Source organism: Mastigoproctus giganteus, chromosome 4, assembly GCF_048544385.1.
Source record: "Mastigoproctus giganteus isolate SK-2022 chromosome 4, ASM4854438v1, whole genome shotgun sequence".
NCBI classification, from domain to species: domain Eukaryota; kingdom Metazoa; phylum Arthropoda; class Arachnida; order Uropygi; family Thelyphonidae; genus Mastigoproctus; species Mastigoproctus giganteus.
Window position 1 is genome coordinate 122077590 of NC_143578.1, and position 18659 is coordinate 122096248.

Below are 18659 nucleotides of genomic sequence, written 5' to 3' on the forward strand. Positions count from 1 at the left end.
CTGACGTTGCAGTGGTGGAAGAGTATCCTTCCGAATTTAAACGCTTAATAGATGAAGGCAACTACCACCCTGATTTAGTTTTTAATGTAGACGAAACGGGTAGTGGAGTCATCACTTGAGTAAATACGTACTCAAGTGATGACTCCACAGGACCAAAGTAAAATTTTATTTATAAGTATAAATAAAACATGTGCATTAAATGTTTAAAATATTTAATTATTTATAAAGAACAGAAATATTAGTGCATACTTGGAAAAATTTTGGGACCTATCTCATTCAATTACATTATAATTTGGTCTTGTTTTACGACCCTGTTTTGCTGGAAACTAGCCATGTTGTAAAATGGGTCCTACCTATACTGTTATTTATTAACATTTAATCTTGGCCAATTAACTATCGATTGTTAATGCACCTATTAAGTAAGATCATTAAGATAGCTCCAAATTAAACAAGAAAAACAATTCTTATCCATCCACAGTACTTGTTATACTGTCTTGACAATCACTGAAGAAATAAAACAAAACATTTCTGAATAATCTACAGTACAATAAGATATTAGCAGTGTCAAACATGCAAGAAAGAATGCTTATACAGTATCAACAACAAAAAAAAAAAAAAGGCTCTAATTTCACCTATTCATTCCCTCCATTACTTTGTCTAGTTCTTCCTTGAATTTATTTAAGCTATCAGCTTCCACAACAACAGATGGAAGTTCGTTCCAACAATCAACCACCCACTGACTGAAGGCAACTTCCACACATCTGTTTGCAACAGTCCTTCCTCAATTTTAATTTATGTCTCCCTCGTGTATGTGGTCCGAGGTCTGAGCAAGGGGAAGAATCCCATCAGCATTGAGCTTAATGGGATTCTCAATCAGATCACCTCACAGGTGACAGTCACCAGATGCTGCATATTGTAGAACTGAAGCCTTTCCTGATAACAGCACCCCTTTGTTCAGCTCAATCTCATTTCCCTTCTCTGTATCCATTCTAGCAGTGCTACATCCTTCCTAAAATGAGACCTCCAGTCTCATTTTAGGAAGTCCCATGTCACCCTTTCATCCCTCTTTGTAAATTGGGGATACATTGACACATCTCCAGTCTGCAGGACCTATCCTGAACTAAGGATTCTTTCATAATTATGGTTCAGGTTACTTCCTTCACTGCCCCCTTAAAATAATTGGACAGATCCCATTCACCCCAGGTGCCTTTCTTGTTTGACTTCAACAATTTCTTCAACATGAGGAGTTATTCAGGAAGAGAAATGCCAGAAGTTTATCAAACTCTGGCAATGAGCTAAATGATTTTGTAGTAACTGATAACAAAGTGAAGGGGAACTTGAAGTTAAACATAAAAAAATCACCTAGGGTGGATGGGATCTATCCAATTATATTAAAGGAGGCAGCAAAGGAAGTAAGCAACCCTTAGCCATAATTATGAGAGCTTCCTCGGTCTCAGGGGAGGTTCCCATGGACTGGAGGTGTGCAAATGTATCAACAATTCACAAAGGGGGTTCAAAAGTAGCTATAGACCTGTTAGTTTAACTTCTGTTCCAGGGAAATCAATGGAGTCAGTGGTTAAAGAAGCATTGCAGTTATAGATCAGACACAGCATGGGTTTGTTAAGGGGAAGTCTTGTCTGACCAATTTGATTGGATACTATGATGCGGTCACAGAGGAACTGGATGCAAAAAATAATTTTGATATCATATACTTGGATTTTAGGAAAGCTTTTGATACTGTTTCACACTGAAGACTAGTCTTCTGGCTCCCGATTGAGCAGATAACTGGTGCACTATGCACCAGTTATCCTATGGAGTTTATGTTATTAATTACATATAATTAAAATTTGGATATTCTGATTGATACGCCAGTTATGCAGCAATAATACTACCATGCCATCAAGTTTGCATTTTATGCATTAGGCTTACCATTACGCTTGAAAGTTAAGTTAATTATAATACATAAAAAATTATCTAACTAATGCCAACCTAAGTGATTCGAACTTTAGAGCTACCTATTTACCACAATTAAAAAATTTTAATTCCCCTTCTACTCACTCTATAACTATAACAATGGCAGCAAGATTCGAACAGTACGAAGGTTCTATGTAGTCTATGTATATTAAGTAGTAACCTACAAAATGTCTAGCTAAATTTAAAAAATAAAATAAATGTGACTAGGGCTCTAAAGCTACTTATAGAGAACAATTTAATATTACAATTAAGTCAATAAAATGGCAAAATTCTTCAAAAGCTTATGTTCTTGGAGCTAAAAATTCTTTGACTAACATGTCGATAGCAATATTAATGACTGATTACACGCTATATAGGTTGTTGTGCTTAGTTTCTTCCTGTTCTAAAAAGGATCCAACAAAGCAGCAAACTTTGTGTTCCTTTCTGCATTATTAACAAAATAATATTTAACAGAAATCGTTTACATTCTACAAAGAACACTCACTTCACCACCAAATACTACTTAATCCAATGCCAAAACTGATTTACTATGTTTGGTGGCACCTGATCCTGTGCCATGTAGGGAAGTCACATATGCTATGAACTACTGATCAACTCGTCATTTTTAATGAAATTTTCATTCTTGTAAATGATTAAATTATTTTTGGTAACCTAACATAAATTATCATTTATAATAATATGGTTTGTTCCTAGCTTTATTCATATTTTTGTATATGTAATATACACAATGACTGTGAGAGCTGGTGATGTTTCTGCAGCCTAGGCTGCAGAGACATCTCCAACCAAGTTGAAAATGGAACATAAGAGCTCCTCTGTTTGTATTAGTGATATTTTATTTACACTTTCATGTATTATATGTAAATAGACCTTTTTTATATTAAACCTTAAATTTTATTTGTATTTCATTTTATTTTTTCTATTCAGCAATGTAACAATAATATCACATGATGATACCCAATACTAGGAACACTTTTTCCTCATGCTAATACCAAATCTCTCAAATATAAAAGCTAATCTAGTCCTATTTGAGGTATATAAGGCCTTGAATGGGTTGAGCACGCTGAATTCTGATGGGATCCTTCCACTTGTTCAGATTACAAACCTAAGGGGGCATAAATTCAAATTAAGAAAAGACAGAGGTAGAATAGATGTGTGGAAATTTGCCTTTAGCCAGCGGGTGGTTAATTGCTGGAACAAATTTCCATCTGTCGTTGTGGAAGTTGATAGGTTGAATAAATTTAAGGAGGAACTGGACAGGCATTTGGAGGGAATGGTGTGATTTTTTTTTTTCTTTTTTTGGCTGATGCTGCATAAGCTCATACATTTGCTTTCTTGCATCACATGCCACTACTACTACTATTATAAATAATACATTAAGAGAACAAGTCCCATAATCAGTTACCAGTGTCAACAATTATTCACTGCTCGGGTCCTCAAATGAACCAAAATTCAGTAAATAACTGCTCATAATACTAACAATAATTACAATCAGGCAGGCAGTACCCAAACATAACACCTGAATGCTAAGCCAATACTGAGCAGAATTCCCTGTCACATCAAAATGTCCCGAGTTCCCAAGAACAAACTTGAAACTCTTGAACAGCTGCTCTCTTGTCCCAAAGCACAAACATGAAACGTGGCTCCATCTATAAGTAGGTTGGCACATTTTTTTTTTTTTTAAGCTAAGAAATTTTATTTCTAGCAAGGCTATAACTAATTTACAACTCTTCAAATGTAATGATATAGACATAACATAAACTCCAAAATTAAAATGAATTTAAAATGGAGATCATGCCTCAGACTACAGTAGTAAAGCAAAGGACTCAAAGTAGTGAGAATGCTGCAGCTTGGGAAAGAACTGAGGAGAGTGGTCATCCTCTGAATCCTTAGCTTACAAAATGTACTACTTGTTTGATGTTTGCAGAGCTATCAAGAATAGGACATAATACAGCTGGGGAGGGGAATGTCTGTGTTTGATGCAAAGTGTGAGGAAATTAGGTGTGAATTTGGCATTCTGATGGGCATTTGAGAGCTTGAAGAATAGGGTGGATGCCCTCAAAGGAATTAAAATGTGCTCAACAAACTCTCAGCTGTCTAATGCCAAAGCTTATACTTGTGCATCAAGCAGCAATCCCCAAGGCAGATACTGTTGGTGACTATTGTCAGGGAAACAGGAAATATATTGGGCAAAAAGAAAACGTGGAATAGGACCAGGGCATGTCTGCTAGGAGGAAAAAGCATATGATGTCGTAGAGCAGATATCCTCTTTTAAAGGAATAAAAAAGTGATATTGTTGTACATGTTGGCACTTATGATATTAAAAGTAGATCTGAGGACTTACTTAACAAGTACAGGGCAATGTTGGGAGGCAGAATTAGGATTAAATTTTAAAGTTTCTGCAATTCCAATTCTGCCCAGACACAATAGGATGTTGTTGTTTTGTTGTTTGGTTTTTAGGAGCATTAGCAGCTTAGGCCATATTGCTCCGGGATATGCGGTGGTCATTCCCTGACCTTTCCGCATCATCCGTATATGGTGGTGACGGGCTCGAACCCTGGTCTAATCAAGAAGCGTGTGCTACGCACTGCTGCTCCTTCCCACCTGGCTACGGAGGCACCAACGCAATAGGAAGGAGTACATGTTGAGAGTCTTGTAATCAATTCAGTCCTAGAGAGAGTGTGTGTGCAAGGAGTGTGTGGGGTAGAATTTTCCCTCTGGCCTTATCACAAGATGGATAAGCACAATCACTTTATATGCACTTGCCAAAATGATTTTAATCTCTCCAAAGCATGATAGAAAGTCTTTCACTTTTTTTTTTTAAAAATTAAACAAACCCAAATGGAAGACTATCTATAACAGAATCCAGTTCTCAAATGCTAATTTTATTTTGTTGAGAATCTATGAGCAATCTTTAACATAATTTCAGATGCTTTAAGAGATTCATTGATGCTACCATAATCAGAGGGAAATTACCTTCTCAAACCAATAACACTGGTTTTCCTTTTCATTTTGAATCAGACAGCTGGACTACATCACAAGATTCCTGTCCAGTGGTTTTCTCCTAATTATCTACCTAACCTCTCAAAGGAACACATATCAGCTCAGATCTCTCATCCATCCTAATAAGCAGTAAACAATCAATAGATGCCATAAATTCCCTCCAGCAAAATGCTACTGGAAGGGATATGGTAAGAGGGGTGATCAAAGAAAGAGATAAATTTTACTGCACAAAATGTAGAATGATTATTAATAAAAACAAATGCCATATACATTTCATCCTATCAGATATTCATCTCTAATATACAGGCACCCTCATATAACACAGTACTTCTACAACACAGTTTCACTTGAATAAGATTGATAAATTGCAACAATCCTCACATAGCACGGCACTTTATGGTTTTTAAGGCATAAGCGCTTCAAAATGCGGTCCTGTTTTGGCATAGACTCTTGCGTCCAGTTCCTTTTTTCCTATCAGCAGAACCAGTATTCTTGGGTTTGGAAAGAAATCTACTCACTGTCAACTGATTACAAGACACTCTGTAAGCAATATGATGGGAAGAACATCCTTCCTCACATAAAGCAACAATAGCCCTTTTTCTTCATGGTGTCAACTGCACGTAACTCGCCATCCTGACACAAGCAAGGAATGACTGCAACTCTTGCAGAGCATGCTTATATAGCTGAAAGTAACAGCTGATGCAATATTACATCATCACCTACGCATGTCAACCTTGTCTGATACAATCTGCAAGAAATATTGCCATATACTTACATTATTCGGACGACAATTAGAATTTTAAGGGGGTGATGCAATTTCTTTGAACGCCAGTGTATGTCAACAGGATCTACTTCCAGGTAAGGTCTTTTACAATTTCTTTATTAATTTAACTTTTATTCTTGTATACAGGGTATATCATCTTATGTTGTTGACCAAAGTTTGGAACACTGACTTTTCCAGCACCAAGCACGGAAATTGCTCGTGAAATTATCTGGTGCATTAAGTTAATAAAAGTAGATTTTGACTGTAAAGCTTGTGGTTTTTTACACACACTGGCCAAAAAAAAAAAAAAAAATATGAACCTTTATTCAGTATCAAATCAGGCTTTTTTAAATAACATTTTTTAAATAACATGAACCTTTATTCAGTATCAAATCAGACTGTTTTAAATAACAGTCATATTTCAGCACAATGGATTCTATTATGTTTTAAGTGCATTTTGGTTTAATTGCAACTATTCTTCCAGCAAAATATTGCATAGCTACAACGAAGTTCAAGAAAGAGGACTTTGTTAATGAATAGCTCTCTCCGGCATATCTCACGGATTCTCAATAGGATTGAGATCAGGTGAATGTGGGGGCCAGGGAAGATGGTTAAAATCCATGTCATGTTCTCTGAACCATTCTCGCATGATTTTAGTACGATTCGCTGTTGTCTGTCATTCATGAAGTGTCCATCACCTTGGGGATAAAAGTGTAGCATTGCAGGTGCAATAGATATCTGATACAAAATTCAGGTACTCCCTGGATGACATTCTACCTTCCACCACTGTCACTAGACCCAGTCTGTGCCAACAAAACATTACCCATACTATGATGCCTGGTTTTTTTTTAACAATGCAAGTAGGGTCCATCATTTTGTGAGGTTCTCACCACACTCCCTACTTATCATTGGTGCAAAACAAAGTATCAGATTCATCTAACCACATTAATTTCTTCCACTGTTCCACTGTCCCATCATAACATTCTCGGCACCACTGCAAGCAGATTTTTCTGTTTATTTGTGAAATAAGCAGCTTCCAAATAAGCAGGTAACTGCCAATACCCAATTTCTTCAATTCCCTGCACATGGTATGGGTTGAAAAACAACCCATACCATATGCAGGGAAACTCTGGTAACTTGGACCACTCTGGGCTTGATTGAATTCAGATGTTATTTGCTGTACACTGGATGTCCTATTTTTCCATACAGTCCTCCTTAGAGTATGATGGCTTTGCTCTTGAAATATCGTTTTTCTGCCACATTTACATCTTTGAGATGTGAAAGAACCACTTACTTTCCAGTGGTTAAAAACCTTTGAGAGGGATGTTTTTGGGAAACAAGTTATGTCTTTCGTTTCTTGAATCATGGCTCCTGCTAAACATGCACCCACAATAAGACCATTCTCAAAGTCTGACAGATCACTATTTTCCCCCATTCTGGCTTCAGATTACTGCAGTCAAACAGCCTGTGCAGTCTTTATACTCAACACATCACCCAAATCACAGTTTTCTTTGTATCTATTTGCATTTCTTCTGTCTGTGATTGAAGAATAATACAAAGATTCATATTTTTTTGCGTGTATCAACTGTACAACCTCTAGAATGCAAGTTAGTGTATGCCTGACAGAATCAAGCAGTGTGTATAAAACATTAATACAGCACTAAAATATTTTATATCAAGATATCTTGTGAGCCCAGAACCTAACTCCCATCTCCCTTTTAACCCTTAATCTAGTGTTTTTTTCAGCTCACAGATCTTTAGGCACATCAGTAAATGGCATATAGTAAGACTGTATGATTCTGGCACGATTTCATATAGCCATACTAGCAAGGAAGCCAGATCTAGCTAAATGCTTCCCTTGTCCTAGATATCCACCAATCCTTTGAACTTTCCCAAGCCATCAGCCTAACTACCCATGGAGGCAACTTATTCTTACGATGAACTTGCTGACTAAAGGAAACAAGGAACCTGTCTATAATCTTCCCCTTCCCCAGTTTAAATTTACTCCTCCTGGTTTTAGAATCACTAAATATACCATGAAATTTCACTTCCATTCACTGTTACTGCCCCTCTGTCAGTCTTATAAACTTTAATCAAGCCCCTCTAAGGTACTTAGCAAGTTCTCTAGCCCTCACATTTCTTGTATGGGTGCACTCTTTCCAATTTCATTAAAGTGAATTGCCTACTTATAAAAGGTTTTTTTTTTGTATTTGGTAATGCACTTTGTTATGCCCAAGTTTCATTTTTTATTGAAATATACTGCTTCATATGGAAATGTATACAACTATTATAATGCAAATGCATTTCTGTAAATAACTACTGTATGATGGTAAACTTAAATTTATACAGCAAAAGCCATCTCGTGTGAAGCAAATCACAAATCGTCTCTTCAAATAAACAAATTCCTCATGAAGAGAAGTATAATGCTGTTCATTTTCAGTGGGCAACATTATTTAATCCCAGTTGTTGTTGTTGTTATTTGGTTTTTAGGAGCATTAGCAACTAAGGCCATATTGCTCCGGGGATGTGCGATGGTCATTCCCTGACCTTTCCGCATTCTCCGAATTTGATGGTCAAGGGCTCAAACCCCGGTCTAATCAAGGAGCATGTGCTATGCACTGCTGCTTCTGCCCACCTAGCTACGGAGGTGCCATGTATCCCCCCCCCCGGGGTTGAATAAATGCAACTGGGGTTGGCACAACCAGGGTCACCCAGCTGGACATCATCATTCTTCTCTTACTTGGTGATTCCCTTCTACTTCTGACTCTTGTTTCTCTCTCTCAGAGTAACTCAGAAATTTTTTTTGGCTGGTGCAGCAAAAGTCTCAGGCTTCCTTGCACCATATGGCTAATATTAATTACCCAAACAGACTTATTTAGGGATTACTGCTACCTTTCAGTGGGCAACAAGAAAATTCATCAATTTTTGCAAATCCATGTTGGTCAGTACAATTACCTCTGAGTCTCCTTTATAAATTACTTTAGTTTGATATTGCCTGAATGACATTATTTTTGGATTACTGCTATCCAAATGCAGTACGTTACATTTATCAAAAAAATTGCCATTTTTCAGTCCATGCGCATAATTTACCCTGAAATAACAATAGCCACCTTGTGCACTTTTGTCATCAGCCTTAGCCATCAAACTTGAAATAGCTAGCTAAATCAATAATAAATATTAAAAACAATTTAATATGTTCATTATAGTAAATTGACGTACAAAAGATAACGGATTTTACTGTGGAAGAAAACTGTCGATGGAAAATAGAATTGGAAACTGATCCGAAATAATTATGACCGAGTAAACACAGAAAGAATTCTGTTATCGGCAAATGAATATATATTAGGATTATCTAAAGCTTCATACTCTCTAAACATCTGTTCAATATGTTTTTAGGCAGCAATACTTGTTCCAATTAACTTCTCATCATAAAAACCTTTCATTTTTAAAGGTTGGACTTTTCCTCTCCCGCACCTCAATGACAATAAAAACATCACAATTCGCGCTAATCAGACCAAACTTAATTTAAATTAAACTAGAAAATATTACTGATACGCACCTCTCCCAGCCATTTTAAGTTTTAATTCACCTGGTGTCAAACCCAGTAAACATTAACAGCCAAAAGGGCAAAAATGTTCATGTATTAAAAAAAAAAAAAAAAAAAAAAAAATACGTCGGTAAAAACACAGTGGTTAGCGAGGTCTGTTATATCAGACACTACGTTGCTAGATAATACGCCTATTTCTCAAACGGTAGAGGGACTATAAATAATACAATCAGAGATCTATAAAATAGATCCCCTCCCTTCCCAAGAGGGAAGGAAGTTAATCCGATATAAAATAAAGTTGGAACATTTAACATAATTCAGAATTATACTAATTGTATTAATATAATTCTGAATATGTACTAAAATGTAGTTATCAATTTTGCATCGACTAAGATTAATTTGCAAATTATGCAGTAAAGTAATTACTGCATGCATTAGTAACATACGCATGTGTACATACCTCCACACACACATTATATAAATAGGAACATTATTTTAAAATCTGAAACCAATCTTCAAAATGCACTGTTTCTTTAACGCGAATCGGGTTAAAGACGGTAAAGCATGTTCAGGGGCTCACATCTGGTGAGTACGGGCTTGGCACACGCAGGGTCCTGAGTTGGATAACTCAGGACCCTGCAATTATCCAACTCAGGGTAACTCGGGAATTTTATTTTATTTTATTTTTTGGCTGATGCAGCATAAGCCTCAGGCTTCCTTGCACCATATAGCTAATAATAATAATAATAATCTGTGGTTTGTGTTGGAACAGCAATCAATCCCCAGACATCAATCCCACAGATTGGATTGATGGCTGGGGATTTTGGGGGGGGCCAGGGAATTTTTTGGAAGTCTTCCTCATGGTCTGGGAACCAGTCTCGAGCAATCCAGGCGGTATGGCATGGCGCATTATCCTACTGAATTGTGAGCATCCGTGGTCTGTGTTGGAACAGCAACTCCGATATACGGCGTCTCAACCATGGACCTTATAGGGATTAAAGGATCTGCTGGTTACGTGTTGGTACCAGATACCACAAGACACATTTATAAATCCTTTAGCGTCCATGCCTCGCCGGGTACGAGCTGTTATGGCTGCATGTGGAGATCAACATCATATCAGGTAAGTGGTCATAATGTTTTGGCTCATCCGTTATAGGTCCGCTGTTCTACCAACCTACAGTAATTCTTTTACAACAGATTTCTCAAAAGGAAACATCCAAATAAATGAGAACAATGATCTCCAAAAAACACTATTAATTCCTGGAATTTATAAATCTAGTATTATAAGCGGTCCAGTATTATTATGGAATGTTGATATTATTGCTTGTTGGAATTTTTATTTCTTGGTATTAACAGGGCTGATGTTGTTGTTTAGACGCATCAGCAACTTTAGGCCATATTGCGCCTTAAAGTTGTCTTTAAATTACGTGTGTTCTGTGGTCAGTTTGTCGGAGGAAGAACCCGAGTTTCCTGGTGGAAAAAAAAATATGTTACCCTCGCCTGAGACGGACTAACTCAGCCAAGCTGTGAAAAAGGCTCAAAATTTCTTTAACGGAATTCGAACTTAGGTTGAGCCTACAATAAACGCCCTCCTTCTCACCAGTATCGTATCCAGGTATCATAATAAGGGGGGGGGGGGGGGGGTCATGGCGACCAGGTTTTTGAGTTTTTTTTTTTTTTTTTTTTTAGATAGACCGCTTATACGCACATAAATAATGTTTGATTAACTTTATTTGAATATTAGGAAAGCATGTGAATAATAAATATTATTCACAAAAAATGACAACACACGGAGCTTTTTCTTTAATTTCGAATTTTTAGTTAAGCGGGAATAACCCCCCTTAACTAAAGCTTCACCCTGATTCTACAGGGTGAAGCAAATTTATTTAGGCTTCTTTTAAACTTTTTTTGATCGTTCAGAATGGTGAACAGTATACGCTTTGATATGCCGAATTATATAGCAATGCGGGCCTTAGAACACACATTTTACTGCAGATAATCTTAATTTTGTTTGCGATTGGTAAAGCTATCTGCTTCGTACGTGCCATGTTGAGTATTACATATAGCCTATTCATTTTATATAGTTAGCACTAGTAGAGGCATACAATGCAAGAAAGGGAGCATATGCAGCATTAGCCAAAAAAAAAAAAAAAAAAAAACAGCCCCCATTTCACCCCTCCGTTCGTTCCAAGTACCTGCCCAGCTTAGTCTTGAAATTTATTTAGAATATCAACTTCCACACCAAAGGATGGAACTCTGTTCCACCAACCAACCACCCGCAGGCTAAAGGCATACTTCCGCACATCTATCCTACATCTGTCTTACTTCAATTTGAATTTATGCCCTCTCAAATGATTATTCTGAGCAGGAGGAAGAATTCCATCAGCATTGAGCATGCTATATTTTTTTTTTTTTTTTTTTTTGAAAACCATGAAACATGAAACCCCAAAACACGAAAGGTATCAAAACCAATAGTACTTAGTACCGTGCATGGGTTGAAGGAGAAGTATGGGGGGGGGGGGGTGCCGGAAACTTTGCTCTAGAGACTAAACTTGGGTTTCACCACTTCAAGCCTCCAATAAGCAAAGTGGTGGTATTTCACCGGTTGATGAAAGTCATCTGCCACCTACATATCATGCTCAATGTTATATAGCATAGGATGCATGCTATATATCATGCATCCTGTATATCATTAACAAGACACTATGAGCTACTCTTGCAGGCCGTCTGCAACTCCTTATAAAACTTCATACCTGCCTGCACAATTACCTCCAGGTCCTTTTCGTTCTCTACCACTGTCAGTGTAGTACCACAGAGTTGATACGTCACTCTGAGGTTGCTGCGTCCCATATGTAGTACTTTACATTTGTCAATGTTAAACTTCATTTGTCACCTATCTGCTCAACTTTTCGAGATCCTGTTGCAGCAGCGTACTGTCATTAGTGTCCTTAACAACACTGCCAACCTTCGTATCGTCTGCAAACTTGGACATTAAGCTTGACATACTATCATCAATATCATTTATAAATAGAGAAAACAACAACGGACCCAATACTGAACCCTGAGGGACTCCCCTAATAACATTAGTCCACGATGAGCAGTGTCCATTAATTACCACTCTCTGTCTTCTCCCACTCAACCATCCCTTTATCGATAGCAGCTATGTGCCTCCAATGCCACACTGCTCCAATTTGTGCAGCAGTCTTCCATGTGCAACAGTATCAAAAGCCTTTCTAAGATCCAAACATATGATATCAAAGTTATTCCCTGCATCCAATTCCTTTGTGACCACATCATAGTATCCAATCAAATTGGTCAGGCAAGACTTTCCCTTAACAAAACCATGCTGTGTCCGAGATATAACTGAAGTCTTGTCTAGATGATCCTGCAGTGTTTCTTTAACCAGTGCCTCCATTAATTTTCCTGGAACAGAAGTTAAACTAACAGGTCTATAATTACTTATGTTGCCTTTGATCTCCTTTGTGAATTGGGGGTCAAATTTGTACATTCCAGTCCATGGGTACCTTCTCTGAGTACAAAGAAGCTCTCATAATGATGACTAAGGGTTTGCTTACTTCCTTTCCTGCCTCCTTTATTATAACTGGATAGATGCTGTCCACCTCGGATGCCTTTTTTATGTTTATCTTCAATAATTTCTCCTCAACTTGCCTCTCAGTTATTGCAAAATCATCGAGCTCACTGCCAGAGTTTAACTCACCTCTGGCATTCCCCTCCCTGAATAACTCCTCATGGGTGAATGTAGATGCAAAATACTCATTTAGTTTGTTAGCTACCTGAGCAGGATCATCAACAGTTGAACCATCAATATCCAGTGGACCAATTTGATTCATCCCTTTCCTTCTAGAGTTTACATAGGTAAAGAGCTCTGTTGTTTTTCTTTGCATCCTTTGCCAAAGATTTCTCATAATCTGCCTTTGCCTGCCTAATCTCCTTTGTGACTTGGTTACAGACCAGCTTATATCTATCAATATCTATCATAGGCGTCCATGTCCCTCATGTATTTTTTTTCTCTGTCACATGTGTCATTAGTTTATCTGACATCCATTTAGGCCTAAACCTTGAACAATATTTCTTAGTTGATATGTAAAGCCTAGTAGCTTCCAAGATAAATTCTTTGAATGCTTCCCATTTTTAATTTGCTGTTGTTAACATCATCAGCTGGTCCCACCATATAGAATTTAAATACTGTCTCAGACCACCGTAGTCACCTTTACGAAAGCAAAAACCCTTCCCTTTACCCCTGATGGTAGTTACCTCTTTGAGTAAATCCCACTGCAGCACATTGTGATCACTACCACCTAATGGTTCCTTTATCTGCAGATTCTTAATGCATGAAGAATCACTACTGATAATCAGATCAAGAGTATTACTCCCTCTAGTTACCTCCCGAACATGCTGATGTAGAAAACAATCATCCAATAAATCCACAAAAGCCTTGCTAGTGTGTGAGTGACCAACCCACAAATTCCATTCAATATCTGGGAAATTAAAATCCCCCATTATAAGATTCTGATTTACTGGCCCTGTACCTTATTATGCTCAGAGTCATTAGGCCTATAACACACTTGTAGTCTCAATTTTGATCTCGCAACGCTTATGTCACACCAAACTGACTCGATACTGCACTCTCCAGAGATGTTGACTGGCTTCACTTCTTTGGATTTTGTGTTTCTTAACTAATAGTATAACCCCTCCTCTCTAGTTAAATTAACTTTTAGCTGAAGTTAACGTCATTGCGAGTGATTTCTCACGGTCAATCCTGCAAGCTCGTCATTGGCCTCAATGAATAAGCGTTCTTTCATTTTGAAATGCGAATACTGCAGTAAAAAACAAAATAGAGAAGTGGAAATTTTTGGAGTCGTTATAGACAATTCGTTCGTCTCTCCAGTTCGTTATAACGAATGTAAACAAGCATTAAGTTTATGGGAAATAGACTTGGACCACCACATGGTCGCATTGAAGGAAATTAAACAGTGTATATAACAGTACATATTTCTTTCATTGTCATTCGAAATAGTATTATTTTCTACTATTTTTCATTCAAATATATTGTACCTTAGCCAGGGCTCATTTAAATAGGCTGTGCGAACTTAGGGAGCAAATAAATGTCTGCTTATCAAATAAAAACTGCAACCTTGTTCAACTATTCTTCAAAAACAGACAGGGCCATGAAATTATGTTATCTTGCAGATATACTCCAACTTTTGAATGCGTTAAACCTGTCTCTTCAGGGACCACAGAAAACAATATTTGATAGTTATAAGAAAGTAGAAGGGCAAAAGAAAAAAAATTATTTGTGGATCAAAAGAACTGAAAACACGACTGTTTCGATATGATCAGAACCTTAATGAATTCATCAGCGAGGCAAATGAGAAAATGATTACAATTTTAGCCAACTTAAATTGATTATTGTTAACCATTTAAAAAATATTAATGCTTCGATTCTAAAATTACTTTCCCTAAAACCAAGACCAAATAGAAGATTCTTTTATGATTTTGGATCCATTTGATTTTACTGGTTCAAAAGATATCCTATCTATGAACGAAGAGCATATATTTCCTCAGACGTCACGTTGAGGATATTGAAAAATAATTCATCACTTGACAAGTTTTGAAAAAGTCCGCAGTGAGTACAAACTTAAATGATAAAGCAGTGAGTTCTACTCGCTTTTCCTTCAAAAGGGAGTGAGTAGAACTCTCCATTTTGAAGAGTTAACCACGATCAAATCTCGAAATAGATTGAACTTGACGTCGACACTATGACTATCATCACTTCTACTCCAAACATTGATAAAATATGCAGTTACATCTTCACTTTTAAGATTCATGCAATGATAATACTGTATATATTATTGTTTTTATGTTATTAAAATGAGATGTTGCACCTTGAATGCTATGACGCTTAGTTAATTTATTTAAATATATTAACGGCCTGTTGTTTTATTTTGTCTGCCCATTTATTTTCAAGATATTCTCCTAATGATTCCACATAAAAAATAAATTTAAAAAAATTTAGCGACCCTCTTAAAGTACTTCGAACGCGATTTGGAAAAGTTTAAGAAACACTGGTCTAGATGATCCCATAAAAGTTGTACTGGTGAAGACGTGGTGTCACACCAATGCAAGTCAGGTGATTAGAGTGGCTACAACAATTTGTAAACCCCTCCTTGTTGCTTAGTGCCAGAAAGTCCCTGTACAGCTTACAGTTATGATTCGGGTCACTGCCTTGTAATATAAAATTTAATATTACAATATAAAAGTCCAGAGAATGTTACATTATGTAAAAAAATGTTTTTATAGCCTTCTTTTCTTTAAATCCTTCGGTTCTGGCTATGTCACCCACTCAAAAAAAAAAAAAAAAAAAAAAAAAGCAGAAGCGACCCCGATCGTGATGGAACCATCACAGCGTTTGATTGTAAGCACTAAAAACAATAGGGCCCCATTTTTAATTCATTTCATCATCTCACAAACTTCATGCATGGATTAAAAAAATTAAAATTTGAATTCATCCGTCCAGAGTACATTTTTCTACTGTTCAATTGTCCAATGTTAATAAGCCTCTTAGTCCAAGCTAACATTTCTTTTGACTTTCCGGTTTTAATAAGAGTTTTCGGACCGCTACACGACCATGAGGATCAAGCTTTACAGTGGATTTAGACACGGGATTTTCTCTCTTTCTATTGAACTCAGCACGAATTTCAGATGCAGAAAGTTGTCCACTGCATTCGGAAGTCTGTGTTATGGTTTATCTTCCGTTGTTACGCGCGGCCGTCCTATTCTCAGCCTTATCTTGTTAACAGGAGAGATTTCTTCTATAGGAATGGGATAAACTTAAATAGAAAGGGTGTAAGAATATTTGTTGATGCTCTCGAGGCAGTGTTAGGTGGGTCGGAAAACTGCTAGCTTTGGGGGGGATACACGGACTAATAGATTAACAGCAGCCGCAGGTAGAGGTGAAAATGATTCTTGCACTGCTTCTATTGGAATAAGCAGCAACCTGGAAAACAAGGTGCTAAGAATTTCAGGGAATACTGGGAGTCACCATGAAACAAATAAATACATCAGCGGTGTTAGGATAACTAAGAGTAAGAACAGGTGCACGTACAACAATGCAAGGAGTACAGTAAATAAATTTGTTAATTTAAAGTGCTGGTCAAGATATCAAAGGCGAATATTGTTGGAATATCAGAGACGTGGTGTCACATAGATATAAGGAATGCAGAATTGGAATTTGGGGAGTACGGTGTTCAGAAAGGATAGACAGGGAGGAAGGATTATGCTGTTAGTTAAGAAACATAAAATCTAAGGAAGTGCATCCAGTTGACGTGGCTGGACAGTGTTGTTGTTGGTTTGGTTTTTTTTGGAGCATTAGCAACTAAGGCCATATTGTTCCGGGATATGTAGTGATCATTCCCTGACCTTTCCGCTGGACAGTGCAATGTTGAGTCAGTTTGGTGTGACATAAACACAAAGAAAATTGAGGAGTGTATTGTAGGCCAAATGCAGTACTACATCAAGGTATTTCCGCGCCCCTGACAGAAAGATTTTTCGGAACTCCTATACGAAGGATATACACTGAGTGATCACTGAATTATGACCACCTACCTAATACTTCGTAGGTCCTCCTTTTTGCCCTCAGTACAGCAACTCTCCGACGAGGCATTAATTCAACAAGATGTCGGAAGCGTTCGGGAGGTATGGCCAACCAAGGTGTAAGTGTAAGTGTAAGTGTGTGTTGTTGTCTTACGGCACCAGGGGTTTCCCCCATCTCCGCGTTGCTTTCATTGTGGTGAACCAGTTCACTGGGAAATGCCAGAGATTTAAAAGTGTGTGGGAATTGTTCATGTGTTGTGTTCTGTACCGTTGTTCATCTGGTCATTTAGCCGTTGGACCCCTATTGAGGCCCAACGTCAAGGCGTGTGTAATACGGTCAGCAATGCGGGTATGGAGGTGATTGGTGTATCCAGACGCCTGATATGCCTTTCCATAGTGTCCCACAAGTGCGCTATGGAATTGATATCTGGGGAGTTCGGAAGCCAATCGATATTCTGGAAGTCGGAACTGTGTTCCTCAAACTATTCATGCACAACAAGTGCCCGATGGCTCCGCGCATTGTCATCTTGGAGGACACCATCGCCATTCGGGAAAAAGTGTAACATAGCGGGGTGTACACAGTCAGCAAGCAGTTGACGATAGCGAAGACCACTGATACGTCGTTCCACATGCACCAGGGGTCAAAGTTCCTGCCAGCGAAACATGCCCCACACCATACAACCGCCTCCACTGGCCTGCACTTTTGATACCATGCATGATGGATAGACAGCCTCATGCTGTTGACGTCAAATGCGTACACGACCATTCACATTGTGCAGTAAATAACGTGACTCATCCGACCAGCACACCTTCTTTCAGTCTTCTAACGTCCAACTTGCATGCTCTTTGCACCAGGCAAGTCTTTTACGCCAATGAACCTTGATTAGGAGAGGATGCCGTAGGGTTCATTTGCTGGTATAGCCCATATGTGCGAGCGTTCGACGCATGGTCATGCGAGATATTATTCTGAGTTGGCCAATGTTGTATTGGGTAGTCAACTCTTCAACAATGCTGCACCTGTTCGCGTCGTCGGACCCGGCGCTCACCTCTAACATCAACCTTTCGCTTACCTTTGCAGTTTTGCCGTCGGGTCGTCGTTTGACCATTTTAACGCCAGTTCTGGTACACTTTAACAATGGCGCCTCTCGAACACCCCACCAGTTCAGCCGTTTGGGAAATCGAGGCACCAGCTCGTCGAGCACCCACAATCTGTCCTTTATTAAAGTCCGATAAATCCTTCCTTTTACCATCTACTGAACCACTGACACCTTATTTATGCTACGTAGGTGGACTAACTCCGCACTCTCGTGGTAAACCCATTCAGTTTTCATAGGGGTGGTCATAATTCAGTGATCACTCAGGTGTGTGTGTGTGTTGAGGGTCAAACGGTACCAGGGGTTTCTCCCATCACCGCGAGTTTACATTGTCGTGTGATACAGTACGCTGTAAATGCCAGAGATTTAAAAGTGTGTGTTTATTATTATTATTATTTATTTATTATTATTATTATTTATTTTTTTTTTTTTTTGTAAAAATGGGCACCCCTTAAAGAATGGCTCCTTGGGCAAGGGCCCTGCTAGCTCATTACTTAAACCAGCACTGGCCAAATGCATTTTATGACTACAACGAACAGACAAATACAGACAAATAGAGCGATCCAGAAAATCAGATTGTTATATAATGGGCGATTTTAACTTCCCAGATATAGACTGGAAGTTTTTAGTGTTGGTCACTCACACACTAGCAGACTTTTGTGGATTT

General features: G+C 38.0%; 1 protein-coding gene across 2 annotated transcripts in view; it reads right to left on the reverse strand.

Moving 5' to 3' along the window:
- Positions 1-18659, reverse strand: part of LOC150087033 (uncharacterized) — a 52676-nt gene that overhangs the window by 27812 nt on the left and 6205 nt on the right. Inside the window, exon 1 of one of the 2 annotated variants that reach the window (XM_090371765.1) lies at positions 9297-9312. The exons of the other annotated variant lie outside the window; for it this stretch is intronic. Coding sequence (XP_090227891.1) covers positions 9297-9309 — 13 coding nt within the window. The 5' untranslated portion in view covers positions 9310-9312. Of the gene's footprint in view, positions 1-9296; positions 9313-18659 lie in introns of those variants that run through there. 2 annotated transcript variants of the gene reach the window in all.